The following is a 19,782-nucleotide window of genomic DNA, read 5'->3' on the forward strand; positions in this document are numbered from 1 at the left end:
TAATTTGTTGCCAACAGATCTGGCATTCTATAGACTGCCAGAGAGAGGGGGTAAGGACTTATGGGTAGGGTGAATGGGGATGAGGTTAGGAGAAGGGAATGTCTTGATGAAAAAATATAGAAGAGAGAGGCTGTGTGGGGGACCGGGGTTGGGTGAGATGTCACCAGAAAGTAGCAGTAGAGAAAAAAGAGAGACAAAGGCCCCGATTTATTAAAGTTCCCCAAGGCTGAAGAGAATACAATTTCATCAGTGAAGCTGGCTGATCCAGCAAACCTGGAAACCTGGAATGGATCTGGTCCAGGATTGAACACATTTGCTAACCAATAGCTTACAACTTTTAGGAAATCCATTCCAGGTTTGTTGGATTACCCAGCTTCACTGATGAAAGTGTATTCTCTTCAGCCTTGGGGAACTTTAATAAATCAGAGACAATGAGTTATCATACTGGGGAGGACAGGGTGCAGGGTGAATAATACATTTTAAAAGATAATTGCGAACAATATTAGTACAATAAACAATGTGGCAAACTGAAGTCCATGAGAGCCGGTCCTGTAATATGTGTAGTAGTGAGGCTTGTAAGCTTGCAGTTCCAGGAGTGGGATATGATGATTGGGTCACAGAGATGGTTTGATGAAATACAAGTTCAGAATGGCAGCAGCAGAGGAGGTGTTGGAGTCCAGGTGGATGAATCAGTCCCAAGGCCGGAGATGGGAGCGGCAGAGTAAAATTGTATGTCCAATTCTGTTCCAATTCCTGCTTCTATTGCCTGGAATAATTTCCATTGCACTTATAATTTTGCACTTAAGATTTAGGCACATGGCCATGCCTGTTGTATAAATAGAAGTGCTTTGGGCCCTGGATATGGCTGGACTGAAGGGAGTAACAAGGAATTTGGGATATCAGTTGAACCTGGGTAGGAGAAGGGTTGGCAGGGCAATACATATCAATGTGCACTAAGTGATAGTGAACAGATAAATCTATGAGGAGATTAAAGTTGGTGCAATAAATTCATCTATAATAGGAGACGTACCATATACAATCAGATGAGAGTTGCAGGGGAAAAGAATTGCATACACAGGGCTGTGATTTGGCAGAGTGGGACACTTACCTGTAAAAGATAAATGTGGATTAGTTGCAGGCAGATGAAGAAGGTAAATTCATCAGTGATGTTAGTAGAGGATGATGATGTAATTCCCTGGATTCATTCCCATTGCACTTATAATTTGGCACTTAATTTAGGCACGTGATCTTGCCTGTTGTTTACAATAGAAGTGCTTTGGGTCCTGAATATGGATGGACAATTCACTGGATATTCTTTGTTTGTAGCATCTATAAAGTGTAGAGAGTGAAAATCCAAAACAATTTGCTGTCAGGAGTTTTATACATAGGGTTGGATTTACTTTTTTTCTTCCCTAGGGCAACTACCTTGCTGCCTTTCCCCCTCTTCGCAGCAACAGCTCTGGACACATAACATCCGGGCAGAGCTCCTGCCATTGGCACACCAATCCAGTAAGGGAGCAGAATTGTTGGATTGGATGAACACAGTAACAGGAGCTCTACCCAGTAGAGCTCCTGTCATTGTCCAGGCAATCCATACAGCTATATATCAGTATGACCACATGTGTGTATTTATACATTGATTGTAGGATTGTACTATCAGCCCGGATGTATGGGGGGAGCTGCCCGCTCTGATCTGTGTGTGTATGGACAATTTATTCTGAATCTGCTATTCTTTTCCATCCAGTACCTGATAAACCTAAAATAGTGAAAGTTCCATCAATGGAAGATAACAAAATAAGATGGAAATTGGATAATGGACGGGGAACAATCACTGGTTTCCAGGTAAGATAATCCTACGTTTTGTATATTTATTATATAATCTCAGCTCCATATTCAGCCGTTACTATTTACGTGTTCCATTATCGGCCTCATTTATTAGCTGGGAGTCAATTTTATGTGACATTTATTAATCATTTTCTATTTGCTAGCAAATGTTTTGAATCCTGGACCAGATCCATTCCAGGTTTGCTGGATCACCCAGTTCACTTCTGAAAGTGTATTCTCTCCAGCCTTGGAGAGCTTTCATAAATCAGTGTCATTGTGTAATGTACAAAGTGTGATCCAAGTCTAAACTACTCATACATCTGCAATCTCCATCTCTGGTCACACAAAGGATCGGTTCTGTTTCCTGAAAATATTCCTGAATCTTCTCTTCCAGATCCTCCTCATCACATGGAGAACACAACAAGTGATACCACCATACAACTCCACCCAGTCCCTAATCTGAATGGGCCAATCAGGTGAGGAACTGCTAACAATTGGTCACCCTGACAATACAAGGGGAAAGGTCAGATCTGTAAAATGAGACGCTCTGTACTTACCTTTCCAGCAGCCCACGTGTTACCACCTTGTTACTTCCGGGGGGTAATTATCTGCACCCCCGTACACTGTGGTTTCTCCCGCTGACTCATATGTTACTATAGGACCCCTATGATTCGGTGGGAGAACTCACAGCTTTTACGCACAGGGGAGCAGATATTCACCCACCCATAGTGTCAATGACCTGTGATATTCACGTATCGGCAATGAGGGAGTAAGAGTGACATCACAGAAATAACAATGCACGTGGAAGGAATTTCTGTCAAAATTGTAACTTATCCTGTGATAAAACCATACGATTGTCCAATAATTGATCATATGACTGTCCATACAGTTCCAGAGTATAAAACCTTCCAGAATAAAATACTCACAAGAACCATCTCCGACATTGACCGACAGAAAGCCTGAAGCATTAGACTTCTATCAGTTGCTACCTGCAGGAAAAGAACTACAAAATCCTCGCCAGGTGGTACAGGGACCCAGTGTTTCTGAACCATATGTTTCCTGACCATAGAGGAACATACCGGCATATTTATTGGTCCTCTCCGGTTATTCAGCCCTATTATAAGGAGATCTTCTGTATATGCCCTGAATTATATGATCAGCATTTAACCTCCACGGCCAAGATAACTCTACTCTCGCTACCCCCGGGCTCTATAAAATCTATTGTTCTTGTTCTCAGCTGCGGCTCATACTGTACTGGAAACAGACCTCCCCCCACCCTCACCTTTTCTCAATGGGTTGTTCGGGTCAACAAGCTCATGAGAATAGAGGAACTTAAAGCCATGGATGTTGACAACAATGAGGTACTTACCTCCCAATGGTCAATATGGCTTATTGTTTCATAATGTCCTATATTAAAGGCCTACTACTACTGTTCTCATTCCTTGTGTAGGGTGACTGGTCTTGTCTCCAGCCCTCCTGTAGCCAAAACGCGATCAATTAACCACCTCCTAGAATATAATGACAAAAAACAAAAATAGGCCAAATGAGACCCATGGCTTATTAACAAACTGTGCCAACTGGTCAACCTCCATGTCTGCTCGTTATGGTGATTTATAATAACTTTTCCTTAGAGGATTCAACTCCTCTCCCTAATATTGGATTTGAATTAGGTTGTCCACTTTGGATGCTTGCTTCGCCTGCCTCTTGAGGCCTACATGTGTTTAGGTGTTTATATATTAATCTTTTATACCATTTACTGTTTAAAGCTGCTGTCTGTCTAAAGATCCTTCTCAGAGGTTATGTTGCTTATGATTAATCAAAGGTACAAGTTGTACAAGTTGCTTTTAGATATTACCATTAAAGCCAGTTGTTCCCGCGAAACGCGCCAGTATATTTACAAGGAAGAAAAATGCTTTGTAATCATTGTTGTTGTTATAATGGTTTTACCATGATGAAATAATAAAACCACACAACTCCTTCTGGACTTCACATTTTGTTATTCAGCCATGGGTCTCATTTGGCCTATTTTGTTTTTTTACATTTATTATATAGCAAAGCTGAGCCTATGTGTGTGTTTTCTGCCTCCAGGTCCTATGAAATAATTGTATTTAGTGAAAGGAATGATAATTTAAAAGAAGAGTGTCTGCAATACAAGAACACTCCCTACAACTCCAGCTTGGCTCCGAGTCCCTATACAGCAGCTGTTCTACCAGCAGAGACCCTCACTGGACCCCGGACCTTCATCCTGGGGGATAACCAACATTACAATGGGTTCCACAATGCCCCTCTTACCCCCAACCACAACTACACCGTCTACACTCGGGTCACCAGCCAATGGAAGAAGGTATGGCTAGCTGATGTTTTCTAGGTGTGAAAGTCACATGAATGAGGTCCGCTAGGCTCTGTTTTCACTAATTTGTGATAAAAATCGTAATTATTGATTCAAGTAGAATTTGATTAGGAATCTTTTTCAGCTTATCATGACACAGAGGAATGTTTAAGTGCTTTGTGTTTTATTGAAGTCAATCTTTTTTTTTTTTAATAATATGATGAGCTCTAACAATTACATTGTTAATAAATAGCTTTATAGATCTTTCATCTTCTTCAATCTTTTTGCCTGCATGTCATCACAGGACCATAGGATCTCCAATGGCCTACTGCACGTCTTAGCTTTAACAGAATAGCCAAAGTTAGATAGGAAAAGAAGTGTGAATCCTTCATAGGTTGGCTAGGCCGTTATAATTTCCACTGATTCTATCAATTCCTGCAAAAGACAAGTAGCGACTAAACCTCTTCAAAAACCTCCAGCAAAATGAATATTGGAGGTGCAGGAGAAGGTAAGAAGGTAATGAAGGACAAGTTTCCTAGTCTTCCATTGTTTCAGCTACTGATTAGTGTAAAATCAGAAAAAAGAGAGAAATAAGAGCATCTGTGCTCTGATATGTGAATGCAAAGTGGAAGTCATCATATGCTTGGCTGGCTGACCAATATTTGTAGAAGTGCCGATACATTTGTGACTATTTCATATATGAGTTGTAAATGGTTCATTTGTTTTTTCAAGGTGGAAAAATCATCATGTGCTTTTGCAGGTTTCCTTCAGGGTAAGTTTGTATGTATATGTGTGTGTATCCAAGTGTTGGAAATTAAGCATTCATAATTGTATATTCTTAAATGTTCTGCCTAAAAAAACATATTTGCAGTGCTCAGTAGCTCAAGCTGTAGTTTACATTTAAATGAGAACGGCTTCGGCCCCTCCATGTCTGCATGTTGTTTAGATGAGACCAATGGCTTCCTCAGTGGTCTCTATTCATAGAATGGAAATATCCTGTAATCCCTACAAACCTGGATTATTTTATATAAATATACATATATTATATATCCCAAAACATTTATGGAAGTAATTTGGCATAGCACTCTAAGGTCTTGTCTTTGCAGCACTCACTCTTGTACTGTATATGAGTTATGTATGTATTAATGGTTCCCTATACTATCAATATCATACTCTGTACAGCGCCACAGAAGATGATGGTGATATATTAATGAATAAAGCTCAATACTGTATGTCATAACCAAGACACACTGAAGGCTAAATAATCAGTTATTAGAAATAAAAGAGCTTGCGGCAAATATAAAGAAAATTATTTTAGCTTCTATGCATATATATATTTATTTGAAATCATCATCACAATATATTATCATATAAACTTTTTGAATTGTCATATCTTTGGAATCTTCTTCATCCCCCTTGCTATAAAAGTTTTTGTTTGTTGATGGGACAGCATTGGTTACATTTCCACGCAATGTTTTGGCAGGTTTCAGAATAATTTTCCCCCAATTTTTATTACCCGAAAAACAAGTTTATATTGTTGGCTGGCAGGAAGGAATATATCATCTGATAATATTTCTCTGTCTTGGTTTCCATCATAGTCGCAGCCTCGTCTAGCAGCACCAATCAGATCATTGCGGGGTCGATATCTGCTGTCATCTTACTTCTCGTCCTTCTTCTCCTGCTGATTCTTTGGTGGAGCCACTCTTCACGGTCGGTTCCAAAAAATGTATTTTGTTTGTGAATTCTGATTGTCGGGTTGCATTGAAGGATAAAGATTCCATAGTAAATGGTGATATATGATATGTCATGTGATATGATAACATTAACAGAGCATTCAAAGCTGCATAACCTTTAGCTGGCGTACAGTGATCACCCCAACCATTGATGATCTGGTCACAATGGCCCCTGACTAGGGGAACGGAATATATTGGGCAGCCAGTCAATAGTCAGTTCTGGAAAGTCATGTGTTGGAAAAATAGACACATGACTCATGACAAATTGGTGATGAAGGGTCAGAGGATCTCCAAAACAGCCGGACGTGTGTGACATTACCGATATGCAGTGGTTAGTACCCACCTAAAATGGGCCATGGAAGGGCAATCAATACACCAGCATCAGGGTCATATGTCCCTAACGCTCAATAATGGTCCTAGTGGGACAATGGAGGCATCATGGACAATACTGGCAATTGGTGAAAGGTGTCAAACACACAGTACATCGCAGCATGCTGGGGCTTAGAAGCCCTGGAATGTCAGAATGTCCATGGTGACCCCTGTACATTGCTGAAAGAGCCTACACATATTGTTACTTGGCTAATTACTTACATTGACACACATCCCTCTAACATGGGGGTTTCTCCTGCTCCCCTTGATACTCAGGTGAACACACATCCAGAAAACTTTAGTTTCATTAAACTAGTCATAGGGCAAATAGCATGGGAGAGCCTCCGGTGTTGTTGCTAGCAGGGTTGGTGTATTACACTACACTAATTCCATACAATTATCTTTTTTTTCTGCAGAAAATCAAGACGTTCATCTAACATTCCATTAAAGGCTCAGACTGGATTGGGTAGGTTGACATGCACTATATTTCAGGGGTACATGGGTGGTGGGGGGAGTCACTTTATTATCCAATCTGTTTCTGAAAATGAAAATTCAATTAAAAATTAGGCATAGTCCAATCTTGGAGAATTTCTTGTAATGATCCAGAAGTATTCAGTCTCCCATTAATGCAGATACTATCAACATGTCGTAACCTAGCGTGGAAATGTACACACCGTGATTTCCTGGCATTCCTTGAATCATTTCATGGATATGTGTGCCAACCAGAAGGGGACCGTGTACCGGTGCATCAGGGGTATATTTGTTCCCCTTTTTCTCTCCTTTTGGTGTAACTCTTTACCATGGAGCCTCCAAGCTTTATATAGCTTCTGGCCTCACCAGGTATAAATGCAGCTCTGACAATGTATGAAGATCTGGATTTGGCAGTAAATAACCGTCTCCCTGGAGAATAATTGTTTACCTATAACTCCTCCAGGTAAAAAGAAAGACATCCCGGTGGATCAGCTTCTAAAAGTGGTCAAAAATTTCCGCCAGAAGGAATTATTGGACCATGACAAAGTAGAAGAAGAAAACACAGACCTTTCCCCTGTTGGACGATACCTGGAGTACCAGGTAAGGCTCAGCATGGTGTCCATACATGGCCGCAGAGCTGTGACAGAATAATGAGGCAATTATTGAAATATTGAAATAACGATGACAAGCACAGTTAGGTAATGTTAACTCTTATTATGGAACACATTAAATATCCATCATACAGGAAAACCTCTCACTAATAACTCCCTAGGTGTTGTCACCCACACAACAATTATTACAATTACAACTTTGCCGTGTTTTCAAAGTGGTGGAATGGGGGGGGGGTGATCAAGGGAAACATGGCTCAAGTGGAAAAGTAAACATATAACATTTACTGCCAAAATACATTTACCTATTAGATACTTATTTACAAAGAAACTACATTTTCCTCTATTTCCCTGTTACTATGGCAGCAATTTAAATGGTGATACAATGGACCTGGTTTATTAAAGCTTTCTAAGGTTGGAGAGGATTCACCTTCATTAGTGAAGCTGGGTGATCCAGCAAACTTGAAATGTATCTGGTCCAGGATTGAAAACATTTGTTAACACATAACAAATGATTTTGAAAAACTCTTTTTTAGGTTTGCTGGATCACTCAGCTTCAATGATGAAAGTGTATTCTCTCCAGCTTTGGGGAGCTTTATTAAATCCAGCCCAATGTTCAGGGGCTTTGCGAATACCTTACCACAATATAAGCCGTTATTTTTTATATGCATACTTCTCATTTTTACTCATTACTGGTGACACATTATGTTATATATAGAATGTACGAAAATCCCACCATTATGACCGAATGCAATGAAATGATCACCGTGTCCTGCCTTGGAGGTGTGCTACCTTAGTAAATTGGGGCATTGCAGTGCATTCCTCCTGTTTGGTGCATTGATGTGTGTTACTATACATGTGAATGGGCCCTCAGTAATCTGTCTATCTCTGTGCAGGATCTTCCAGCAGGGTTGGTGCGTCCTTGCTCTGTCGGCCTGGCTGAGGAAAGCCAAGCAAAGAATCGTTACAAAAAAGTTTTACCGTGTAAGTACAACTCAGAGATCATTAACTCATCACATTACAGCTGATGTATTATTGGAGCAGAGAATAGGGCAAAGTGAATGTGTGCCGGGAGTGTTCATCGGATAGATATTCATAGTGAACATAACATCACCTTACTCACTAAGCATTCTCATTCTCTTCCTTATTCCACTGTTTGTTATAGCTCTGTGCCTTGGTTGGAATCTCACTAAAATCTTTATCTATATGGAGTTTGTATGACTGCGCATGCTTTTTCTTTCTATACAACCCAAAAAACATACTGGTATATTTATATACCAATATAAATTATATATTGGTATATTCTTCTTTCCTGCAGTGTAATCAGCTTCAATGCTAAACATTTGCTGCAAGAATACAAATACTGAAAACCAGATAAGCGGCATTGCTGGTGAGCAGAGACTGGGCTCCGACCATAGATTTGCAATGCAGCAGAGACTGTATATAATAAACATGTCTGCCGTCATTTAGGGCAAAAAAGAAACCACTCTGTTGTATATATATTGGATTTTTAGGACATATCTAAAACAAAAAAAACCACATAAAATATGTAAATTTAAAACTGTAAATTTGTTTATTATAAAAGTTTAAAAAAACATACATTTATAAATGACTTATCTCAGCAAAGAGACATAAAAGAATTATTTCTCTACATCATGAGGTCGCTATATTTCTCACTTTCTTCCAATAATAGACTATTAGTCCATATATAACTGAAGGTGAACACAGCCTCCCCATTTCTCTCAATGCATTTCACAGATATAGTAGTGCTTCATCAGGAGATTTGATGGAGAAAACTCAATATTTGTAATATATATAACAGCCAGAGACTTAGTGCCCCACCCCAGGTAAAGATATCTAAGGATCAAGGATAGGAAGTATAGGAATACCTTAAACATCAAATGGTTAATACACAAGGATTTATCACCAATTAAAGCTGCAGATAGATGTGTACCATAAAGGTACTATATGTGGTGACAAGATGTCCATGATATCCTCACAACTTCCTTATGACAATTGTATTGGACAATGCTAAAAGTATGGAAACTTAGGTAAGGTAATTCAAACCATTCAGAATTACACTCTGACACAGGACCAATGCTTGGAAATTTGTCATAACAAGTTGTTTGTTGTTCAGATGACGATTCTCGCGTGGTGCTGAGATCCGGGCCCTCCAGATCGGATTATATAAATGCCTCCTACATTGATGTAAGTATTGCTCTGCCCAGATTTAATATATTCTTACATACAATAGAAAACATTTCCATATAAAATATTTTATTTTCCAGGGTTACAAAGCACCAAAGTTATACATAGCAACACAAGGTGAGCGACCCTACCATACATTATGTCCGCTGACGGCGAAAACTAGAAAGTAGGCGAAGTGTATATGACACATGGGATATTGAAGACGGGAGATACTGCGTTGCAGATTTAAGTCTCATACAGGGCATATATATATATATATATATATATAAGATTCAGCACATGGTAACACATTTAAATCCCAGGACCAGATTAGGCTATACAGGTCTGACCCTGGGTTGGTCTACACTCAATATCATGATTTCTCATCATAGCGACATAACAAGTCAATTTATTGGACACTGTTACCTCTATGAAAAAAGGAATATGAATCTTTGTTTTAGTCATGAGGGTGGTATTGTAAAATCTAATTGGAAATGAAAATGAGATGATGGGAAGTTGGATAAGACTGACATTGTGAGATGGTATCTTGTAATTATTCTCTGGTAGATTCTATATTTTTGCTTATTTATACTTCAATATGTTGTACAGCTGTTTGAGTTCCTTATGATAAATGCCCTTGGTATATCTCACTTTAAACATTATATCCTCAAAGGTAAAATGTGAGCGCTATTGGCCCGAGCAGAGTCAGACCTATGGTGACATCACAGTTTCTGTTCAGAAAGTCATCCAGACCGGGGCCATCACCATCCGAACCTCCATCCTGAAGAAGGTAACACGCTGAAATAATGTCTCATTACCTTTTTATTTTATGCAAATGCAGTTCACAAGATGAATCCTTGAAATGTATAACAATACAGCATGAGATGTCCAGAATTTTCCAGAGAGATGTCCAGAAAGTTTTATTTTCTTTCAGTTTTAGCTTTCTTGTTTGCAAATGATTTCCCTTTGCTTGCTGTCTCAGAGTCACAACAGGAAATTTGTGTATATCAGCCAAAGTGAGGGTAATTCAATTTAATTATTCAATAAAAAAATTGTCCCCATTGGAGGATGTTCCTCTTTATTATCTGATGAGACCAGAATTATAATCCAGTTTCTGTGTTCTTCTACTGGTGTCCATTGGGTGAGCAGCCAACAATGCCCTGATCCTGTGATGTAGTGTTATATTGTAAAATGATATTTAGTGGTTCTATTACACCAACCAGCCCATCCCTCTGGGCCTAGACAGGTACAATTTTACACATATTATGAACCTGTTAGCTCTGTGACCCTGATGGATATCTCTCCGACCTAGGTGCAGTCCACAGTCCAGAATACGGTGGAGCAGCTCCAGTACCTGCGCTGGCCGGACCATGGGATTCCCAGGAACACATCAGACCTAGTACAGCTGATAGAACTGATGAACAAGTGTAACACACCAGGGTCTGGGCCTATCATTGTGCACTGCAGGTATGGTATGGGGACAAAATATATAGTTCAATATATCCACAGGCTGTGAATACGTGGCCTCTCCTTTCTTCTACTAGTCAGACTCCACTTATTACCAAAGCACTGCCTGTGTGTCCGATACTTGGTCTCCACAGTTTCTAATTGGAGATGCAGAGAGATTGCCCCAAATACAGAAAATCAAGCAATATAATCAGAACACTTTACTGTCTAGGCTTTCCTTTCCTCCTTCCTTTCTACAAACATTGACAACATCTGAATCTTGACAACCATTTTTTAACTCACAAAAATATTGGACCACAACTGTTACCAGCATTCTTATTGCGCTACCTGGAACTTGTACATTTCATAAATCTATTATAAATTTACTAAATCAAAAATATAAAACAACAGAACAACCAAAAACAGAGGTTCAATAACATTCATTCCCTCAAACTATATATAAAAAAAAAAAAACTTACCTACTTGATGAACCATTAGGTGAATTTTTTATTATATTCTATTATTAATCCAGACACTTAAATATGCAGTGGGTTTTCATTAGCGTTTCTATGGACAGGTAAATGCAGCTCTTTTAGGTGAACCCAAGGCAGTTAAGATAGTTCTTTGACAGGAGTGTCCACTGACCTGCATCTCAGATCCATCTCAGACGCGTTTGCATTGCCATTGACTTGCATAGAAAAAGAGGAAGTTCAGAAGCAGGGAAAAGCCCTTAAAGTAAAGCTACAACAATAAAACCTGTTCTGGGTTGATGGAGTTCACCCTACACCTCCCCATTCATGTTTGTGTTTTGGTGCATTGAACTCTTTAAATCTGAGTAACATCAATGTTAGCTACAAAGAATACCAGGAAAAGGCCCAGCTGGCTGATGTATGGCAACCAAACCCAATGCAGTCTGTGATGGGTCAGATTTTTATTCTGTGTGCTGTAAATATCCAACTACCATAAATACAAAGCCATTTATTTCTCTATATCCCATTCATATCCTTTTCTCCCATATTTGCAGTGCTGGGATTGGCAGGACGGGAACATTTATTGCACTGGACATTCTTTTGAAGATGGCGAATGCGGTGAAGAAGGTGAATGTGTATAACTGCGTGTCAGAGATGCGGAAAAAAAGATTGAAGATGGTGCAGGAAAAGGTGTGTTCATGTTCTATTGTCTTCCTTTATTTTACTTTAATTTCTTTACCATATGTGAAAGGGTACACTCAGGATCGCCTTTGCTGGGGTCAAAGGACACTTGTCTGGTTCATCCAACTCAGATCACACACCAAGGTATCAGCCTTAAGCTGGCTTGCAGCCAGGTTTATTGAAGGTTGCAAATAAAATAACAAAAACAGCAAAAGAAAACCTTGCCTGTCCGGCACTTACTATACATCAGACATCCCTGTCTATCAGCTGGAGGGCTTCTCCCTGTTAGCTCAAAACCAAGCTTCCAGCAACCTTTTACTAACTTTCCAGCTCACTCACACAGACCAACTTGAGCTCACTCACACAGACCACCTGTCTGTGTCTTCAAATAGAGCTGAACTACTGACTGAGCTCCTGGCTCTGTTTTATCCCCACCTGCTTCTTCATTAATTACCTCACACGTGAGAGTCTTCCACCTGCTACTTCACACAGGAGAGGAATCTTGGGCAAATTACTTCACATACAAGAGGAATCCTGGGTAAATATATCCCCTTTCCACGTCCAATCCTGCCTTGGTCTCTCTTTTTTTTTAAAAAAATACATTTTTATAAAGTTTATCAAAGGTATACAATGTTGTCTCACATTTCCATCTTAAAGCTGTATAATGTGTCACATGATTCACTGTCAATATTCATATATGATCACATGGTCCTGTGTCCCCCTCCCTCGGTAGGAGCAGTACATCTTCCTCTATGACACCTTGCTAGAAGCTCTTCTCTGTGGAAACACCATCATTCCAGTATCTGACATTCAGAAACATATCAATCACATGGCTGTACGGGACAGCACGACCAACATGACCGGGTATGACAAAGAGTTCCAGGTAAAGGCGGCAACTGTTATTAAAACTGAAAGATGTAAAGAAAAATACCTTTTGAGCAAAGTTATTCTTGTAACCAGATGATGACAGAGGTGACAAGTGAATGGTGACCACTTGTAGTATGTCGGGGCTCTGAGTGTGGATGGGCTTTGGATTTGTGTCAATGGGGTTTGATGGAAACCCTACTAAGATCCTTCAGAGCTCATTGATAGGAGCATGTAGCTTTCAGTTGACTGTCTTTTTACTTGCACTTCACAAGAGGGTTTGGCATCTCCATAGTCTTGTGTTGGATCACAAAACCCTACAGAGGTATGTAATGGTTGTTTGACATATTATATGACATAAGAAAACTTTTACTGTATAAAGTTTTTCCAATGTAGGAATGCAAAGCCAGCATCAGATGTTAGTCAGACCAAGAGAGCACCGAGGAAAAACTCTACAGGAGATCCTCCATTATTAATGATGGATCCCAGATTTTGGTCCTCCTCAGTTCATCTGCTGCAGTCAGCACTAACACCATGCCGCCGTCATTTGAAATATTCCCTTAACATTTCCTTTTAAAATGCTCAGATATCTGGAAAATAGGGCAAAGAACAACCTTACCTCAAGTAGATCTCTGAGCTCTGAAGAAGCTCAAGGTGTGAGAGAGATGTACCGAACGACCAACTAATGTTATTCCATGACCGTCTGTAGCCTGATTCCATTGGAAAGCTCTTTACAATAAATACCTTGTCCACTAATTCTGGTAGATTGTGGAAGATTCATATCCTTTGTGGAGATTATAAGGCTGCTCGTGTTTCCCTTTCTTAGGAGATTTCACTTCTCTTCTTGTCCTAGAGACACATCAAGAAGAGAGTAGAATCTGCCCCAAAGTAGGGAAAATTCTTTCTTAGAAATTTGTCACCAGAAAAGGCAAATTATTTACCAATTATTCCTGTTGTAGTAACGACTGTGAAGTTTGGGATTTTATAGTGTAAATGCTAAAGTTCCCAGTGGGGACACAGAAAACAAATTAAAATCTGACATTTGGTTCAAATGCATCTCATCCCACTCAAAACTGAAATGGTATATTATAATTTTTGGATATATTTTACTCCACAGTCATAGATGAGAGAATATTATTATCTGAACAGCTGTAAATGGAGGATTTATCTTTCAGGTCCTGGAGAAAATCACAGATTTATATAAGATCTATCGGTGTAAAGAAGGGAAGAAGTCTGAAAATCTGGAGAAGAACCGCAACCCCGATATCCTGCCAGGTAATATGGCTTCTGGGTGTTAGGGGGATGGTTTATTAGACTGACGGCAAATTATACCTCTTTCTGACAATTGTAAAATTTGGTTGGAGTTTGGTTAGAGGTCATCTTACCTCTTGTGTTATCTCTGTCCACAGGTGATCACTGGCGTCCTGTCCTGGCTTCTGTACTGAGCACACAGGGGACCCCAGGATACATCAATGCTGTGTTTGTTAATGTAAGAATAATTTAGCAGTCTTGCATCATTAGGGTTCCAGGTTCAAATTCGGGCCAGGACCTGATACCTCCTGGACTATTCATATTAACTGCACCAGTAGGAAATGGGCACAATTGTTATTGGAATATCTATTACCTGAACACAATCTTCTAACATTCAGTATGTCCCAGGTTAGAAATGTATTAAAAGGCGAGGCTGTGAGAAATAATTAGCAGCTCAGAATATTCTGGTCTCGCTATGTATAGGAGCTGTTTTATATCTTTGTCCTGCTTTGCTGATCATCATGGAGATTGATAGAGCCATCTATGAGAATGTTTATTCATTTGTAAACAGATATTTAATTTGTATATCATCAGTCTTCTGTTCTGTGAATATTATATCATTATGTGAATATTAAATATTATGTAAATATTAATAATATGTTCTGTGAATATTATTCATCTACATCATTCTGATATCAGAGGACAGCTCCTATAGACAATTCATTCTGTTCTTTCAGTCTAACAGCAAGGAAGATGCCCTGATCGTCACCCAACTGCCCATGAAGCAGACGCTGGACGATTTCTGGGCGATGGTCTGGGATTATAAATGTACCGCAATGGTGATGTTGCAGAGCGCCCAGGACCTGCATGAGGTCAGCATGGACATTACTCCACCCTTACTATCATTACTTACATTACTTACATTACTTTACACATTATTATTTACATTACTTTACACATTATTAACTCATTGGTACTCACCATCATAATTAACTCCTACTCTGTAATCAGCAGTCCTCATCATTACTCGTTATTATACCACGGTCTCACCATATCACTGCAAGAAGTATGGAGGAAAGGTATCAATGTGACACCTGATGTTGGGTATACCCATTTTATCCTCTACAGAATGGCTGCAAGTTCTTCCCAGATAAAGGAGAAACCGGTTACAGGATTTTCAAGGTCAGGGCAACTGGACGGACAGCTGGGAATGGATATAGAAGTACAACATTTACCCTAAGGAAGACAGATGAGGTGAGAATAGGAAAGCACCAACCAGGCCGGGGCAGGGCACAGCTAGCTGGGCAATTAGTTGTTTATTCATTATATAAGTGAATAGGAACATTGAATTAATTAATGAATGAGCTGGTATTCACAGACCACTAACAACAGCATGGAGGTGAAGTTGTGGCAGTTGGACTCCTGGCCCCTGAACAAACCTCTCCCTGAGAATCCAGCGGCCATTATCAGTCTGATAGAAGAGGTGGAGAAGACCCAGCTACGTGAGCCCGGAAGTCACATCCTAGTAACCTGCTGGTAAGTCCAACAGCTGCCTTTATGGTATGGCGGGATATTATGAAAATTTGTTTAAAATTATACTAATACTACATGCAGGAACCGATGATGTACATTGCTGTTTATTATTATTACACCATATTTATATAGCACTTACATATTACACAGTCCATAGTCATGTGACTAACTGTCCCTCAAATGAGCTCACAATCTAATGTCCCTACCATAGTCATATGTCATTAATACAGACTAAGGTCAATTTTGGTGGGAAGCCAATTACCTAGATGCACGTTTTTTGAAACGTGAGAGGAAACCCACAAAGACACGGGGAGAACCTGCAAACTCCATGCAGATAATGTCTTGGCTGAGATTCGAATCTGGGAGCAAACGCTGCAAAATGCTGGCGTACTAACCACTGAGCCTCCGTGCTGCCCATAGTTTAGTCCTATTTATAAAGCCCCAATGTTTTATGGATCTCTGTATACATTACAAATACAGACACAAGAGGAGGAAAATTGAACTGTGGCTTTTAATGATGAATAGGAGAGAGAAACATGGATAGGAATGTTTAGAGGTGAGTTTTGATTGCTTGTTTATGTGTATGGGCAAGTCTGTGATGATGGCTTGTGTTCCTGAGAATGGGGACAGATCTAGAGAGGGGATGGAGCCATGCGTGAGAAGAGGTTATAAAGAAGTCAGGCAGGTCATTGGAGGAGCAGAGAGGGTTAGGGATGTATTTATGTATCAGGTTAGCAAATTTCACAGACAAGCAGCAGATGATGAGTAATAAGAAAGGTGGGTGTTAGATTGTAGAGGTGAGAGTCGTGCTATGAATGTGGAGAATGAAGAGGAGAGCAGAGTAAGTGATGACCCCAAGACTGCATGCCAGTAGAATGGGGAAATTGACTGTATTTAGGCACAATTGTTATGGCGTGTTATGTAAAATCTTGTACCACATCCCCTATTTGTGATTCATAATTACAAAAAATGATTTTTAGGATTTGGGGTTTAAGTATCAATTTTAATAACAAAAAGTTGGACTATGTTGCATATATTGGTGAATGTTATTACGCTGTTTTATGTGATTTGGAATAAATTGTTACTCTTTTTATATAATGTGTAAAATTACGAAGCGAGTACCAAATTACTGCCTTGTTAACACTTATTAAAATATCAAGGGCAGCTTTAGAAATTGATGGGGAGAAGAAGAGGATTAATTTGTCAAAAGAAGAGATGTTTAGAGAGTTTGGGTGATTATGGATATGCAGAGGAATGGAAGCACTGAAGATAATTGAAATGAGAGCAAACGAGAAGGGAAGGGAAGAGTCTGGCGCAGGAGAGGGAGGTTGGCGGTGTCAGAAGACCAGTGTCAGAACAAAGATCCAGAGAAAGGTTACTTTGTGAGGAGATTATTGGTTACCCCTTGTAAGTGTGTGGGTATAAATGAAGTTTTTTGAGTGTATAGGCGGGGTATACAATGCTAATTACAAAAGTCAATTGCCTAGCCTGATTATAGTTATTATTTGGAAAGAGGAAAAAGAAAAAGGCAGGCTTTACTAGGCATTATTTGTAAAAAGAAAAGAACAATTTATTGGTTTAACATATCTCACCTAGATTAACAAAAACCTACTATGCTGTCAGCTTAACATACAGATCATGTGCTATGTACATATGAAGGATACACCCTTGTTTCACATTGTCTCACATGGGCTATATCGCCAATAACAAAAGCAAATATAGATAACAGAATTGATTGGTCTCATACCCGATACGTTTCGCCTATTTGGTTTCCTCAGGGGATTTTTTTTTGGGACTCAGATGACGAATGTACATGGTGGTAATAAATGCTAGTTATCATAATAAAACAGTTGTTAGGGAATAATACCTTCCCAGATGACAGGCTGTACTCTATGTTTGGTGGGGTTTTCACGCTGTTTATACAAAGGCCCATCCAGATTGTATAGGTTTTTAGTGGAAACCAGATGTAATTAGTGATGATGTGATTTATACGTAATCCTTTACATGACTAATGTTTAAAATATTAGTGTCAAGACAGACGTTTTTTGAGAAGTGTTAGACTTAATAGGGGCTTCAGGTGTCTTGAATTATTGCCGGATAAAGAGTAGTTGATTTATTACAGTGGTAACCATTAAAGGTATAAATCAGGGGGTAAAGTTTTCCATGTTTTACGATGTAGGTGTATAGTGAATCATACACAGATAAGGGGAAGTTCATTCATAATGACATCTGATTGTGTTAATATTTTGGAAGTCATAGGTATGTCTATGGGTAGAGAAGTTAGACTGTAAGTCTCATAGCACAAATTTTTACTAAAAACAAAGAACTGCTTAAGACATCATAAGGTTACAATGCAAACTGCATTATATAGTTGTTTATTCGTTTTTGGTGTTGGTTCTTGTCTTAGGTTCAACACAACCTTGATGAAACAATTTGGTAATTATTTAGAGCTCATAGTATAGGAATAAGGGGAATAAGGGGAAAGAAAGAGGTTTCAGGCTCAGAAGGTTTTTGTGCAAAAATAAATGAAGTGTGTATTTTTCAAGTTACAATTAGTACATACATCAAAGGTACATATTATTTATTTTAAGCTCAATATCCAAATGCCTGTTATTGTCACAGGGTTTGGATACTTTAATCTAGACATAAGACTCCTTCCAATGTCAAACAAAGTACATATAAAGATTGAAAACAAGGTAAGAAGGGGACCTGTTATGGTCGCATGATTCCCAACGCGTTTTGCCTGTTATAGGCTTCTTCAGGGGTATAAATTTGCAGAGGTTGTATGATTTCTATAATGTACAAATACAAGATATAAACATAAAGCATATAGATTGTCAAAGATTATTGAATAATATAGTTTTGGAGATCTAGTAACATAATAATCCTTCTTTTATATGAATGTCTAGAACTTAATAATTCCTGTTAGCTACAGTAAACCCTCAATTGAACAATCAACATCTCATTTTAAACTTTCATATCTGATATTTAAAAAAAACCTCTTTCTTTCCCCCTCTTCCCTTATACCTATGCTATGTGCCCTGCATTATATAGTTTCTATTTGAATGCTGGTATACATATCTGGTGATCCTGCCACGCCTTGAACTTCTTTCATCTTTTGAGCACTGCACCATTATGTAGACAAAAGTGTTTGTACAATTGTCAAAGAAGAAATCCTTCCTCCCTTCCATAGCTGTCTAACCTTTAATAAAAATTCTTTGTGTTTGTGCAGTGATGGGGCGACCCGTTCGGGTCTCTTCTGTGCTGGAATCATACTCTGCGACCAGATCCGCAGTGATGGCTGTCTGGATGTGTCACAGGCCGTGCATTCCCTCCGGAGGAGACGCTACCAATTCATTCCCAATGTGGTATGTTGTGCACCTTCCATACATTGCACAGGTTATACACCTTGTTGAGGCTGCCATTATTATATACCCATAATAGAGATCTGACTGGCTGACAATGAATCTATGATAACACCTTGCAGGTTTGGTAGGTGTTTCAGGCAACTACACAATGCACAAACATCAATCAGAAACCTTCATGTGTTTTGTACAACCAGTCTGCAGCCTGCGGAGTTTACACTGGTTATATGAAAGTTTCCGAGTGATGTTATCTCTGTATGTTGTACACTTTCAATTTAAAACACCTGCATCCTGTTTTCTTTCATGTTCTTGTAATAACATTTTGTTGTACTGTATATATGATAAGCTAATGGACTATGTATAAATGTCTCTTCTTCTCTCTGCAGGATCAGTATTCGTTCTGCTACAACCTGGCTCAGAGTTATCTGAATTCATTTGAAACATATGGGAACTTCAAATAACAAATAATTCCGACCTGTCATCCTGAGACATCTCAGACCCTGAGCCCACCAGGGTCCAGTCATGGGCCTGCAAAGATCCAGCCATGGAACAACCAAGATCCAGCCATTAACCCATCAGATTGTAGCTACAAACCGACCAGGATCCAGCTAGGAGCCCACGAGCCATTAACCCATCAGATTGTAGCTACAA

At 39.3% G+C, this 19,782-nt stretch overlaps 2 protein-coding genes across 2 annotated transcripts in view; both read left to right on the forward strand.

The window, feature by feature from the left end:
- LOC140332801 (complement receptor type 1-like) overlaps positions 1–1,851 on the forward strand; it is a 29,582-nt gene extending 27,731 nt beyond the window's left edge. The window contains exon 7 of the mRNA XM_072413994.1: positions 1,745–1,851. Within this exon, the coding sequence (XP_072270095.1) occupies positions 1,745–1,851 (107 nt within the window). The remainder of the gene's footprint in view (positions 1–1,744) is intronic.
- A 371-nt stretch (positions 1,852–2,222) lies between these two features.
- On the forward strand, positions 2,223–19,776 carry LOC140332802 (receptor-type tyrosine-protein phosphatase kappa-like). Its single transcript, XM_072413995.1, has 20 exons — positions 2,223–2,300; positions 3,913–4,168; positions 4,886–4,925; positions 5,752–5,863; positions 6,672–6,721; positions 7,190–7,326; positions 8,231–8,318; positions 9,472–9,542; positions 9,623–9,694; positions 10,195–10,311; positions 10,834–10,988; positions 11,992–12,127; positions 12,852–13,001; positions 14,158–14,257; positions 14,392–14,471; positions 14,971–15,105; positions 15,362–15,487; positions 15,612–15,769; positions 18,999–19,134; positions 19,518–19,776. Exons 1-20 carry the CDS (start codon positions 2,233–2,235, stop codon positions 19,590–19,592), a joined length of 2,262 nt encoding a protein of 753 aa, XP_072270096.1. The 5' UTR covers positions 2,223–2,232; the 3' UTR covers positions 19,593–19,776.
- Positions 19,777–19,782: the final 6 nt, after the last annotated feature.

This window comes from Pyxicephalus adspersus, chromosome 6 (assembly GCF_032062135.1).
Source record: "Pyxicephalus adspersus chromosome 6, UCB_Pads_2.0, whole genome shotgun sequence".
NCBI classification, from domain to species: domain Eukaryota; kingdom Metazoa; phylum Chordata; class Amphibia; order Anura; family Pyxicephalidae; genus Pyxicephalus; species Pyxicephalus adspersus.

Bases quoted from the DNA above. Each gene is read 5' to 3' on its own strand.
- LOC140332802 (XM_072413995.1), top strand. From the start codon at position 2,233: ATGGAGAACACAACAAGTGATACCACCATACAACTCCACCCAGTCCCT. The intron at 14,258-14,391 runs GTAATATGGCTT...CTCTGTCCACAG, and splicing joins CAACCCCGATATCCTGCCAG to GTGATCACTGGCGTCCTGTC. The intron at 15,106-15,361 runs GTCAGCATGGAC...TATCCTCTACAG, and splicing joins GCGCCCAGGACCTGCATGAG to AATGGCTGCAAGTTCTTCCC.